Below are 15,003 nucleotides of genomic sequence, written 5' to 3'. Positions count from 1 at the left end.
GGATGGAGAGGGAGATAGACGGGCGGATCGGTGAGCTGTCTGCAGTGATATGGACTCTGCATCGGTCTGTCGTGGTGAAGGAGCTGAGCCAAAAGGCAAAGCTCTCGATTTACCGATCGATCTACGTTCCTACCCTCACCTATGGTCACGAGCTGTGCCTAGTGACCGAAAGAACAAGGTCGCAAATACAAGCGGCCGAAACGAGATTTCTCCGCAGGGTGACCGGGCTCTCTCTTAAGCCTGGCGCACACGAGAGCTCTCTGCTGAGCTAAAAGTCATTCGAGACCGTTTGCTCAGCAGAAAGCTCACCGTCTGCGCCTCATTTTCCGTGAGTTTTCCGCCTCACGAGGTCTTGAGGTGAAAATCAAACGCGTTTGATATTTTTTGCCTCGCGAGGTGAAAAACTCACCGTGTGCGGCGCTGCCTGAGCTACCTGCTGAGGGCAGAAATTCAACTGACCAATCAACACGCGTCTTTCGCTCACATGATTCGCTGACGGGATTCCAAGATGACAGCACTCTCTCGCCTGGTAACAAAAACAGACACAGAGATGGAGGAGGAAACGCTGTTGCTTTTTTTGTTGATGAGGCGCCGCCGTTCTCGCCGTTCTAAAGTCAGACGAACATGGGTGAGGTCATGGCTACAGAGAAGGACTGGGAAAGGAGTTTATGGCAATCTTCTCCAAGAGATACGGCTCGAAGATCCGGAATCCTTCCGACAGTACCACCGCCTGGACAGAGAATCCTTCGAGAGGGTGTTGGAAACGGTGGGCCCATCGATCCGCAAGGTTGATACCTCAATGCGAACGAGTATCAGTCCCGGAGAGAGGCTTGCCATCACGCTTAGATTCCTAGCTACAGGTAAGTGAAAGTCACTTGATCAACTGGAGGCAAAATATCAAGTTAGATTTATATGTAACCCATCATCAGTTTCATCCTGGATAACGTAAATAAACAAATACTTGCTTTAAACAGAGAATAACCGGCGTTTACAAGCTAGGGCCGTTGAGATGTTTTGCCTGCAGCTAAGCCCCGCCCACAGAAATACGTCACATTGTTTACAAACTGCGAAGGAGTCTATAGGATAAATGTATGGCTGGTCCTAGCTACACTGTTTACATTTAGCTACCTCTATCGAAAAGATTAATGTAAATTTTGTTTGCAAAAGGAAGGCCAACACAAATATACTGTTTGCCTCCCTTTCTACCATTAATAGTACAAGTCTGGTTAAGTTTTTTAATTCATTGTCTTTGTTAAGTTCATAACATTAAAATTTTTGTATTTCAGGTGAAACATTTCGAAGTCTGGCATTTCAGTTCCGGATTGGGGAAAGAACAGTCTCAAATATTGTTGATGAGACATGCCAGGCATTGTACAGCACAATGAAGGAGCAGTACATGAGGGTAATTGCATTTTATTCAAAAAACACATAACAGTATGCACTAAAGATGCAACAAGTTATTAAATAATGCAGTTAACAATTACATTTGATGTACGCTGATCGCGTGTGGATCTAAATATCTTCCGAAGGAGTTTGAGTTACACCAGGACTGTCTGCGTGAGTAAATGATCGTATTTCATGCTAGAAAATAAGTCAAGGTTGAAAAAAACAAACTTATCCTTTGACATAAAAGCTGAAGTGGATCAAGTAATAATACATACACACTGACACTGGTGAGGAGGTTGTGCCTCGCGTGTACATAAGTTGTGGTGGTACAAATAGCTGAACCTATTCAAACATGGCAAAAAACACTCTGCATCCCAAATGTCAAAACTCAAAGTAAAAAAATAAACTTGTATTCATACATTACATTCTCAATGACATTAAATTTTTTCATACACTTGGACGTTGTCAACTGAGCCATGATTTTCATAAGCATGGCTGTGTGCTTGTTGGGGACTGACCCACTCATGACGTTGGGGATAAAATGGCTGTGGATGATTGTTAAACATTGATGGTGGTCTCGGGTTAATGGGCTGTGTGTTTTGGCCAAGTGTTCCCATTTGTGCCTGAAATAAAATATTATTAATCTGGAATTGGGCCATGCTTCTTGTGTATGGATCAAAATCAGACAATGTTTTTGTGACATACTGACCAAATGCAGCTACTGCGTTATCTTCGACTGAATTTTTTTGTGCCTTGTTACGCTGAGTTATTGATTCAGCCAACCCTTTTATTAACATATACTCCTCTGCATCTCGTTGCCGCTTTAGATTGTTTGGTCGAAGGATGGGTTGTTTTGTTGATTTTATGGAAGATGTGCTTGCGGTACTTTCTCCTTCATCAGCTTCACTTTCGAAGACAGATGATGCATCATTGCCCTCTTCAGTTTGGCCATCATCTTGCATATCAATGGTGTCTTCACTGCCAGTTGTATCAGATGGTGATGGCTGAAAGTATGGAATTAAAAGCAAATATTAATTAACTTTTTTTTTCAGGTCCCGACAACAACAGAAGAATGGATGGAAATTGCCATGGAATTCAACGAGAGGTGGAACTATCCTTGTTGCATCGGTGCAATTGATGGCAAACACATTGCAATCCAACAGCCAGAAAACAGTGGTTCAGAGTATTTCAACTACAAACATTTTTTCAGTGTTGTACTCTTAGCTCTTGTAAATGCAAATTACAAGTTCATATATGTAGATGTGGGGGCAGCTGGTCGTGCAGGAGATGCTGGCATATTTGCTAACTCAGCGTTAAAGAAAGCCCTGAGTGAAAACTCTCTGAATTTGCCACCAGCTGAAGAGATAGATGGAATATCACCAAGCAAAATAAACTACCACATAGTTGGTGATGATGCGTTCCCGCTGTCTCTAAAACTGATGAAACCGTACCCACACAGAAATCTGGACCAACCAAAACAAATTTTTAACTATCGGTTATCCAGAGCTAGACGAGTAGTCGAGAATGCATTTGGCATTCTCTCCAACAGGTTCAGGGTGTTTTTGACAACAATCAATCTCAGGCCTGATAAAGTGCAACATGTGATTTTGGCAGCCTGTTGTTTACATAACTATATGGTTGAAAACAACAAGATTGCCTACATCAGCATTTGTGATAGTGAAGACACTAACCACACCCTGACAGCTGGATTATGGAGGAAGGATCACCCCTTGACAGGACAGCAGCCAACTACTGATCGAAACCCTAAAGTTGATGCAAAGTTACAAAGGCAGCTCCTGACTGAGTATTTCAATTCTGACTGTGGAGCTGTGCCATGGCAGAATGACATTTTTAGTAAGTGATGGTATAAAGGACACAGTATATCAAAAGTGAGGTAGTGTAATTTAAATATGATTAATCAAATGTCATCTGCCTCCTCCAAATATTCCCATAAAAATGGTTATAGCTGCCAGCTCTTCATCAATACGTCTTTGTGAATAGACACTATACATTTAATATTGTGAATCTTTCAACTATAGTTTTCATGTACACATATATTGCAATTTTGTGATCAATAAATACATTTTTGGGGAAATACTTACCGCATCCAAGTTTGTTATTGATGGCCGAGCAGCGATGTATGGAGCAAGAAATTGCAGTTTTTCCAAAAGCCATTTAGAACGTTTGGTCAAGACTTTCCTGGCACTTCCACTTGTTTGGGGTTTTCTGGCCTTTGTGTAGCTGTTTCGCAGCAATCTTATTTTTATTTTCACCCACTCCACTGAAAGGGATAAGTAATAGTTGAAAATGCAGTGTATTTGTTGTGAATATATCTAGCACCATTGAACGTTTGTTTAGCATGAAAAATACATTGTGACAGACATAAATTGTTCCTATACTTAATTATTATTATAACAAAAGCTAAGCCCCGCCCATCGAAATACGTCACATTGTTTACAAACTGCGAAGGGGCTAATGGCAACTAATTTTGAAGATGATTACATGACAGACGAAGATGATGTACTCTCACTGGTCTCACTGAAGTGATAACGTGTGGAACCACCTTGCTAAAAGCTAATACAGGACCGTTGGAAATCCTAACTGGTGCCCGTTAATATGTCTATGGCTAGAGCCAATCTCGTTTAGAGCAAGTACCTGTCTGGTCCAGTTTTGCTGCCATCTCCTGGTATGCTTGCTCGCGCTTGTCCCTGTTTTTGAAGTCGGATGATGTGACATCACATAGACACGGATATTCTGGCCACATTTCCACCAATTTATCCTCCAAAATATAGTCATTGAAAACTTCGCCGTGTGCTGTCATCTTGGAATCCCGTCAGCGAATCATGTGAGCGAAAGACGCGTGTTGATTGGTCAGTTGAATTTCTGCCCTCAGCAGGTAGCTCAGGCAGCGCCGCACACGGTGAGTTTTTCACCTCGCGAGGCAAAAAATATCAAACGCGTTTGATTTTCACCTCAAGACCTCGTGAGGCGGAAAACTCACGGAAAATGAGGCGCAGACGGTGAGCTTTCTGCTGAGCAAACGGTCTCGAATGACTTTTAGCTCAGCAGAGAGCTCTCGTGTGCGCCAGGCTTTAGAGATAGGGTGAGAAGCTCGGTGATCTGGGAGGGGCTCAGAGTAGAGCCGCTGCTCCTCCGCATCGAGAGGAGCCAGATAAGGTGGCTCGGGCATCTGGTTAGGATGCCTCCTGGATGCCTCCCTGGTGAAGTGTTCCGGGCACATCCCACTGGACCACCAGGACCTGCTGGACAGACTACATCTCTCGGCTGGCCTGGGTACGCCTTTGGGATCCCTCCGGATGAGCTGGTCAATGTGGCCGGGGAGAGGGAAGTCTGGGTTCTCCTGCTTAGGCAACTGCCCCCGCAACCCGATTCCGGATAAGTGGCAGAAAATGGATGGATGGATGGCTTTCATTTGATGCTGTTGGTGAGGTTGATAATGTCCATCTTTAGCGTCTCTGACTGTTGGAACTTAATATCATTTATGCCTGCAGGTATTACAATGGTGGAAGCTGAGGGGTGATGATGAGAGTTGGTGGGCAGAGTTACTGTTGTCTGTGACCACTGCATCTGAGATGTGCGGCACCTGTTCACATGGAGGAGGGTCCGTCGGATAGTCGAGCCTCAGAATCCCCCACGATGAGCTACAAGGACCAGCTCCAGCCGTTGAGAGTCTCTAGGTATAGAGGCCTGCAGCACCAGAGCGCAAAGCGGCAGCCGCAGGAGGAGAGACGGCGGCCCCTGCAGCGGTGGAAGCAGGGGAAGAGAGGGAGGCTGCGGTGATGTGCTCTCAGCCATGACCGGGGCACGTCTTGGCCAAGTGGCAACCTCTGGCGGTAAAATGTGAAGCCTATGCGGAAATGCAAAAAATTGAAGTTCATCCCTCAAGAAGCAAAAGTCATATGAAAACTTTTTTTATTTATTTATTTATTTTTAACCTTTTTATTCTTCAAACCAGCATCAGTTCTAGTTATCCATAAATGAATTTTTAACCTTTTTAACTTTAACTACATTGATGAGCTTTGGTCATGGTGCACTAGGGCTGCTCGATTATGGGAAAAATGATAATCACGATTATTTTGATTGAAAATGAGATCTCGTGACTTCCGGGATGGCGGCGAAGCAAGTGGCAGCATAATTCCCACGCTCTCAGTGAGGTCCTATGTTTCCCCGGTTTGAAAAGAATTTATCTATCTTCTTGTGTAAAATGTTATGGGGAAATACAAACTAAGGAAAACTAAGGCGACAGAAAATCAACTTGGCAACAAAAACGAAGAAATGGCGACGGGAGAAAACGGTGAAACTTCTGCCGAAGCTAATTGATATGGGAATATCTAATTTGTGTCCTAAAATGACCATCTGTATACTATTGGTGTTATATAACTGCTTGTTTTGTCCCAAGTGACCACCTGTATACTGTTTTTGTTATATTATTCTGCTTGTTTTGGTGCCTGTGTAACTGCCTATCTTTGGAAGGGTGAGAAAAGGGTGTCTTGTAAAGATGTTTACAAGACAGGATCTCAGGACTCATCCTCGCCTGTGGGAAAGGACCGGCCATCCTCTCTCTCATGCGATGTTGTGTTTTTCTAAATAAGTATAAAGACGGGGAAATCCCACATCTCGGTAGAGTCTGCTGCGGGTTACGTATACGAACGCCCAGCCGGGGTTTTCTAAGCCACTCTACCGGGATTGTTGGCTCTCCAGTCCGTGTCAAAGGTAGGGCAAGCTATGCTATGCTAATAAGGCTGAACCCATTGAGATGTAATGATGAGTGTCATGAGCTGTGGGGAATAAACCTGACACATTTATTCTAGCACTCTGACTTTGTGTGTTTCATCTGCCGACCACCACGAACCTCTAAAAATCACACATTACACTAATGCACATACGGATGCTCTGCAAGCTAGCATCGTTGCTATCCACGCGGAAATAAAAGCAGGACAAAAAGACTTGAAGAAAGACCTAAACGAGCTGTGTGAGACAATGAGACGAGATGTGAAGGAAGAAATCAGAAACTTTAAGGAAGAAGTTAGCCAGAAATTGAGTGTGATCGGGGACGGCCTGAAAAACACTGAAGTGAGGATGGATGATGTGGAGAAGAGAGTGGCAGAGATAGAGGAGTGGAACAGCGGTGCCAAGGAGGTGCTTCTACAAACTCTGCAGGATCAAGAACGCATTCAGTCCAAGCTGGTGGACCTGGAAACACGCTCACGCAGAAATAACCTCAGAATCTTCGGGATCCCCGAGGGAGAAGAGGGACCTAACGCTTGTGAGTTTTTGGAGAAGCTCATTAAAACAGAACTGTCACTCCCTGACATTGACCTCAATATACAACGCTGCCACAGATCTCTCGGACCAAAACCTCCACCGCAGGCCGCCCCGAGATCTATGATTGCCTGCTTCCTCGTTTACAAAACTAAACAACAAGTCCTAACTGCCGCATGGAAAAAGAAAGAAATACATCTCAAAGGCAGAAAAATTTATTTTGATCATGACTACCCAGTGGAAATTATAAACAAACGTAAGGAATACGCTCCTCTGAGGAAGGTACTAAAAGAAAAGGGACTCCGTTTTCACACACCACCACCCGCGAAACTTCGTGTTTTCTACGAAGAAGGACCCACAACATACAACACCGCCAAGGAGGCGAGGGACGACATGCAGAGGAGGGGGATTCTGATGGCTGAATGTGTTGCCCCAGACACACCTGTCAACTTATCCCAGATTGACGTAACAACAACACCCCGCAAAAGCCTCAAAGAGAACTCCTGGGAGACTCGTGGATCCACTAAGCGACGGGACCGGGCTACGGATATCGAGAGAGCAAGAGAAAAACTCCGGAGATTCCAACACTCACTGTCGCACGGTGGTAACAAGGTCTAGAGCACACCCGTGAGTAGATTACCAGAGACAATTGCGAGCACATGCGCGTGCGCACGGACTCATACAGACACTCAAAAGTTATGTTTAAATAAATCTAAGACACTCAGTATATGTATGTAAAATAGATAGATTGTCTTCCTTTGTTACATGCCGTTTGGATACAATCTTTGCCCTATTATGAACAATTTCTATGCAGTTGCAGGGAAAAATGGGCCCTTAGTTAATAATAATTATCTGGGGGAAGGGACTAGCTCTTACCCATTATTTATGTGTTTTGATAAGACACAAATGAAGATGCTAGTGAGCATCTGGAGGGGCCCTTCAGGAGAAGGATTCCCCTCCCTGTTCAGAAGTTATATTTACACTTCACTGTTGGAGGTCTTTTCTGTTGGTTTGATTTTTGGTTTTGCACAGATGTTCCCAGTCTACATGTTCAGGCCTAGAGAGAAACCTAATGTATGTATGTATAAGATTCTAGGGATAAGATGGTGAAGGAAGAATACAAAGTAATTACCCTAAATGTTAACGGTCTACAAAATCCCATGAAAAGGAATAAACTACTTACTAAGATGAAAAGAGAAAAACATCATATCGTTTTCTGGCAGGAGACACACTTAGACGATAAGGAACATGAGAAATTAAAAGCTTTGGGTTTTAAAAACACTTATTACTCATCTTATAGAAATGGAGAAACAAGGGGAGTTGCAATACTAATTTCAAATAGAGTAACATTTCAACTTGTTAAACAGAAAACTGATAAAGAGGGTCGGTATATTTTAGTAACAGGATATATTGACCACAAGCTTGTGACCCTTTTTCAATGTGTACAGACCACCAGATAATGATGTAGTGTTCATTAAGAAATTATTCAATATAATTACAGAAGAGAGTTCAGAAATCTTTATCAGTGGGGGGGACTGGAATATTCAGTTAAACCCCTGCCTAGACTCTACCAATACATCTAAAAGAATAAACCCAGAGACAACTACAGTCAAAAAACTTTTGTTTGAATCAGGTATGATGGACATCTGGAGGGAGCTTCACCCAAAAGAAAGAAAGTTTACATTTTACTCTCATCCCCATAAGGTTTACTCAAGGATAGATTATTTTTTCACGTTTAACCGAGACAGACATAGAATTAAAGGATGTGAAATAGGGGTAAAAGACATCTCAGACCATGCCGGAGTGTACCTCTCTCTCTATCTGGACACCGAAATCAAAAACACAACCTGGAGGCTTAATACAAGCCTGTTGAATGACCCGTTGTGTATAAAATACATTGAAAAGGAAATGGGTGTGTATCTGGAATACAGTGATAACAATGAGGTGTCCCCAAGTACTCTATGGGATGCAGCGAAGGCAGTAATTAGGGGCAAAATCATTGCGTGGTCCTCTACCAAAAAAAAGAAAAACTTCAGAAATTACAAGAACTAATAGGCAAACTTAAAAACCTAGAAACTAAACATCAGGAATCTGATGACCCTCATCTCTTATACCAGATACAAACAACTAAGCAAAGAATAAATGAGATATATGATGCCCATGAAGAAATGAAAGCTAAATTTATTAAACAAAGATATTATGATAATGGTCCCAAAGCTAAGAAACTATTATCTTGGAGGATTAAGAAACAACAGGATGAAAGATCCATTCACAAAATTAAAGATGCACAAACTGGTGAAACATGTCACAAATTACAAGAAATACAAAACTCTTTTGTGAATTATTATAAAACTCTATACACACAACCAGATGGTGCCGGTACCCTGGACATTGTGAACTTTCTGAATTCACTGGACCTGCCGTCCATTGGTTCAGAACAAAACAAGAGGCTGATGCACGAAATAACAAAGCAAGAACTGGATACTGCAATTTCCAAATTAAAAACAAATAAGATGCCAGGGACAGACGGTTACCCAGCAGAGTGGTACAAAAAATTTAAGCATGCAGTGTCACCTCTGCTACTGGAATGCTTTAACTATGTACTTAAAGGTGGTGAAACTCCAATATCTTGGAGGCAAGCCATAATCTCTGTAATTCCCAAGCCCGGTCAAGATAAATCTGAATGCGGTTCCTATAGACCTATATCAATTCTAAACTTAGACTATAGACTATTTACATCTATACTAGCAAAGAGATTGGAAAACATAATCCCAGAACTCATAGATGAAGACCAAACCGGGTTTCTCAAAAACAGACAAACACAAGATAATATAAAGCGAACCTTACATGTAATGGATTACATGTCCAGGACTGAAGATGAAGCCATTGTTCTTAGTCTTGATGCAGAAAAAGCATTTGATTCTGTCAGATGGGAATATTTATACTTAGTATTACAACGATTTGGTTTTAATAGCTCTATAATTCAGGTTCTAAAAAACTTATATTATGCACCAACAGCCCGAATAAAAGTAAACGGCAGCCTATCTAACTCAGTAACACTAGAGAGGGGTTGTAGACAAGGATGCCCACTAAGTCCAACCTTGTTTGCCTTATTTATTGAACCGCTTGCCCAATCACTGAGGGAGGATAATGATATAAAAGGAATTTGGATAAGAGGAACAGAATATAAAATATGCCTTTACGCGGATGACATATTGATTACTCTTTTCCAGCCTGACTTCAGCCTAAATAAATTATTGTCCCGTCTGACAACATTTGGTCAATACTCTGGCTATAAACTAAACATTGATAAAACACAACTCATTTCATACAATTATACACCTTCATGCCACATTACAAACCTTTCTAACTTAAGATGGGACAATAGCACTATTAAATACCTGGGTGTTAAAATTCCAAAAGATCTGTCTAATATCTACACTCTAAATTACCTGCCAATAACCAAAGGAATAAAGGAGGACTTAAGTAGATGGACTTTGTTGCCATTTAACCTACATAATCGTATAGACATAATTAAGATGAATATCCTACCACGACTTCTTTTTCTCTTTCAGTCTATACCCTCAGCAATACCCATACAACAATTTACAGAATGGAGGAGGATGTTTTCAGGATTTATTTGGAAAGGTCCAAAACCCAGGGTTAGATATAAAACCTTACAACTACCTAAAGAAGAAGGAGGGCTCTCCTTGCCAAATATGGAGAATTATTACAAGGCAGCACAACTAAGATACCTAATATATTGGTGCGACCCATATTACAGTGCCAAATGGAAGAACTTAGAAATATCCCAGTTAAACATACCCCTACAGACATTAATAGGAGATAAGAATATGTACTCACAACAAAAAGAGCACTTAAACAGCTTGACAAAAACATCCTTTAACATCTGGTTTGAAGAATGTCGTAAAACTGGAAAACCAAATCAAATTGCTCAGATGGATACCATATGATAGTGATTTTAAACCATCACAGATTGATGAACGGTTTAAGTTTTGGACCTTTAGAGGTATAACTACATATTGTCTGATTTCTAGTGTAGAAGAACTGAATAGTTTTCAAACACTGAAAGACAAATATGATCTAGAAAAACAGGATTTCTTCAGGTATCTTCAGGTCAGAGCCCACTTTAATTGTGCAATAAAAATAGGAACCGGTTACTCAGGTCTAGTTAACATACTGATAGATGCATACAAGTCAAATATTAACAGAAAACTGGTCGCTAGATTTTACCGATGCCTACAGTCCTATAACAAGAACTCCACAACTTATGTTAAATCTAAATGGGAGAAAGAAGCCAAAATAACAATTTCAGAAGAAGGCTGGATGAAGATATTGAAAACTTTACTAAATACCACAAGCTCAGGTCTATGGAGGGAATTTATGTGGAAAAATGTAATTAGATTTTTCATTACACCAAAAATAAAACAACTCCAGACAGCCAGGCTGAGGGAGGGACGATGCTGGAGAGAATGTGGAGAAACACTAGCAAATCATTTTCACATATTTTGGGACTGCCCAGCTATTAAACCATACTGGTTAGGAGTGGTAGAGGACATCAACTCAGTAATGGGTTACAAGATCAAACATGACTTTCACACAGTATATCTTGGAGACACCTCATCCTGTACTAAATCTAGTGACAGATACCTGATCAACATATTGTTGGTCGCCAGCAAAAAGGCAATAACAAGACATTGGCTGTCTAAAGATCTTCCAACTAAAACCCAGTGGATTGGAATTGTAAACGAGATATATAACATGGAAAGAATAACCTTCTCCCTGAACCTGAACATAGATAAATTCAATGACTACTGGAAGAAATGGAAGACTTGCACACCCTCATAATAAAAATGAAATATACATACAATGATACGACTATAAACCAAGCTGTGTGTTGCATATCACACTGATGTAGGTGTTGATACTGTATGTGTTTTTTGTTTGTGTAGGTAATGGAACGGGAAATGTAGCTATCCTCTGAGGCTGATATAAGTAAACCTACTATCTAATCTTAACAAAGGGATACAGTTCATAACAATACCAAAATAAAAATTCACTTCACCCTATGTAAAAATCTACAAATGCCAAGCTATTCTTAGTCCACACTGTTATTTATTGATGGTTTCTCTTAACAGTCTGTGTCTGTTCTGATTGTTTCTGTTTGTTTACTGATATATACTGGTGTTGTTTGTATGTACGAAAACAATAAAAAATAAAATATAAAAAAAAAACCCCCTTATCATATCACTACTTTGTCTTGAATAATCAATAAATCTATCAGTGCCAGTTTAACTAAAGAAACACAACTATATACGTACTGAACATGAAATTAAATGAAAAAGAACATGGTATATATTAAAAATAATTAATACCTTATTAACCTCCCTACCCAGGTTCAGGAACCCCGACCTCCACTGCCTCTGGTTGGCTAACAGTAAAACTGGGATCAGCTGAGCCCCGTCCATACAGGCCGAGGGCGTCTAAAGAGAGAAAGAGAAAGCTGGTCTAAAGAGATGGACGGAGAAAGACAGAGTTCCTCTTTGGTTACCATGACTTGGCCTTTTATTAATGTCCCTGCAGAGGGCGCACGCTTCATTCAAAGGACATTCAGACCACCAGACCCACGGGTTTTCAGGGGGAGGACCACCAGTAGCAGTGGTCTCTGACGTTGTCTTGGTATCTACAGTTCAACAGAACAAACATTTCTTCAAAGATACCTCCAACTCTGAGACATGTTCTGGTTCTTTATTTCCACCTGCTGCAGGTTCGCTTTGCTGGTAAGATTGCCCCACACACACACACACACACGATAATCACAAAGATGATGCATATTGATTATTGGGTTATTAATAAACTGAACAGGGCCAGTACATACAGAGACAAATCAGCTGCTTTATGTAAACAGATTTATAACAAGAGGAGACAGAAATAAATGAGGACGGTGAATCAACAACTGACAGCAGTGACGTCGGTCAGGAGAGGCGTCATGATAAAAAAGAAAAACTACATAAAATAAATACTAATATTTTCCACTGGTCTGTGTTAAAAATGCATTTTCAGTATGACTCTACACAAAAATCGCAGAATTTGAGGATTTCCTGATCAAATCCAGGACAGAAATCCCGGGTGAGGACGTGGCGAGCTGGGCCTCGTCTGACTGGTGATCCAGTACAAACTGGGTTCATTACGCGTTTCTGTTCCTCAGCATATCCAATACGAACTTCACACAAATAAAGTTTATACAATTTACATGATTTACATGATTACATTTAATTTTCCTGTTTGAAGGCATAAGAATGTATTTTTGTTATACACCACCATTGTTATATACCGTTATATGGATTATACCATCCATTATTGACCCTTTCCCCACAATTTTAACAATTTCAGCTTCATCCACAAAAGATCAGAAAAGCTGAAACACAAAATATTGCATTTTAAGGGATTTACACACGGCTTACAACGAAAAGATTTAAAGACTAAGTGTTGTAGTTTTTTCTTCTTAATTCAGATTCAGATAACCTTTATTTGTCCCACAGCGGGGAAATTGCAGCGCAACAGCAGCAGAAGACACGCAATAGACAACAAGTGGTACAATTTAAGAGGATAATAAAAAGAAATATAAGTACTTAAACATAATAAAACTAAGTGAAATAGTTAAAGAAATGACTAAATGTAATAAAAAACCTGTACACAGTACAGGGGGTGTGTCTGGGGATGTATATACAAGGTAATGGGTAGTGCAAAAACAGCAGTGAAAAATGGACAGTAAGATAAATGATATGTTATTGCACAAGTCCGTATAGTTCGTTATATTCTTCAGTCTAGCGGGCATTAAATTTGTTGTGAAGCCTGACAGCAGCAGGCAGGAAAGATCTGCGGTACCTCTCCTTCACGCAGCGAGGATGAAGCAGCCGCTCACTGAAGGAACTGCTCAGAGCTGTCAGGGTGTGCTGGAGGGGGTGGGATGGGCTGTTCAACATGGATGACAGCTTAGCAGTCATCCTCTCATTTCCCACTACCTCTACTGAGTCCAGGGGGCATCCCAGGACCGAACTGGCCCTCCTCACCAGTCTGTCCATTTTCTTCCTGTCTCTGTCCATTATGCCGCTGGTCCAGCAGACTATCCCATAGAAGATGGCTGAGGCCACCACAGAGTCATAAAAGGTCCTGAGGAGTGGACGCTGCACTCCGAAGGACCTCAGCCTCTTGAGCAGGAACAGTCTGCTGTTGCCCTTCTTGACCAGGGCGTTGGTGTTGTCCGACCAGTCCAGACGGTCATTCAGGTGAACACCCAGGTACTTGTAGGACCTCACCAGGTCGATGTCCATTCCCTGGATGTTCACTGGTACAGGTGGAGAGTTGTTATGCCTGCGAGAATTATTTCCATTTTCACAAATAAAATAAAGGTTTCATAAACTATGTTTTAATTTATCTAGCTGTTGTTTAGGATATTTCAGTCCACGTTTGAAGTCTAACTGCTGTAGTTTTTATGAAGAGCTGTCTAATGTGGTCTAAAATGCTCTAAATTCAGTGGAATCGGAAGCTAACTTCAGCCTCGTGTATTTTACGTTGTTTGGGCCACATAAAACGGTGTTTTTAACGGCGTTTGATTAGAGAAGCACCAATAGACTGGTTTACCCCTTTTAGCTTGCCATACACGCGAGTATAAAGTCGTCTTTATTCTTAAGGCGACGTGACGACGGGCCTGATTAACCCCACAGAGCCACAACTTCGTTGCACCAACAACTTTAACCTCACTAAGCACCAAACATCACAACCACACAATTCCCGGTAATATGACCGTTTACCGATTAAATTAAACACAACAATGTATGTAAATTCTCACCTTCCTTCCCCACGAGGGTCCCCTCGATAAACGAGTCTTTGTCCGATCCTTTGTCCTTCCTTCCCGTCGTTTCTCCCCAGCGAGCTGGAGTCTATGGCAGGCCAGACCTGCCACAATTACGCCACTATTCTGTCACGTTTCACCCAAAGAACGGCGAAAAAAACGCCGTTTTGTCAGTAAACACAGCGTTTTTTTCGCCGTAATAAAAGGCTGCGCCGTTAAATACGCCGTAAATGTACCCCCAAAAAACGCCGTTTTTTACGCCGCTTTGGAGCCCTAGAAAAACGCCGTAAAAAACGGCGTTCTGTACATCAGGACGCGCGTAAAAAACGGCGTTTTGCTAATATGATAATAATCTCCACCCTTCTTTCTCACAGCCACTGAATGTGAAGTGTTTGTGCCCAATCACTGATCAAGACAAGCAGACCAAAGGAGTCCAGCACAGATCTCCTTTGTGGCCA

The 15,003-nt window shown here is 41.5% G+C and overlaps 2 protein-coding genes across 2 annotated transcripts in view; one reads left to right on the top strand and one right to left on the bottom strand.

Annotated features, from left to right (window-relative positions):
- The window catches only part of LOC121641648 (gastrula zinc finger protein XlCGF57.1-like), a 117,675-nt gene extending 103,083 nt beyond the window's left edge, over positions 1 to 14,592 (bottom strand). Inside the window, exon 1 of the mRNA XM_041987914.1 lies at positions 14,543 to 14,592. The gene's annotated coding sequence lies outside the window, so the exon portion shown is untranslated. The remainder of the gene's footprint in view (positions 1 to 14,542) is intronic.
- LOC121641666 (putative nuclease HARBI1) lies at positions 140 to 3,473 on the top strand. The gene is made up of 3 exons (XM_041987944.1): positions 140 to 860; positions 1,287 to 1,402; positions 2,439 to 3,473. The coding sequence occupies exons 1-3, from the start codon at positions 509 to 511 to the stop codon at positions 3,246 to 3,248; spliced, it is 1,278 nt and encodes a 425-aa protein (XP_041843878.1). The 5' UTR covers positions 140 to 508; the 3' UTR covers positions 3,249 to 3,473.
- Positions 14,593 to 15,003: the final 411 nt, after the last annotated feature.

This window comes from Melanotaenia boesemani, chromosome 6, assembly GCF_017639745.1.
Source record: "Melanotaenia boesemani isolate fMelBoe1 chromosome 6, fMelBoe1.pri, whole genome shotgun sequence".
Classification (NCBI taxonomy): Eukaryota; Metazoa; Chordata; class Actinopteri; order Atheriniformes; family Melanotaeniidae; genus Melanotaenia; species Melanotaenia boesemani.
The sequence above is the reverse complement of the archived record's forward strand: the minus strand, read 5'-3'. Positions and strand labels throughout refer to the sequence as shown.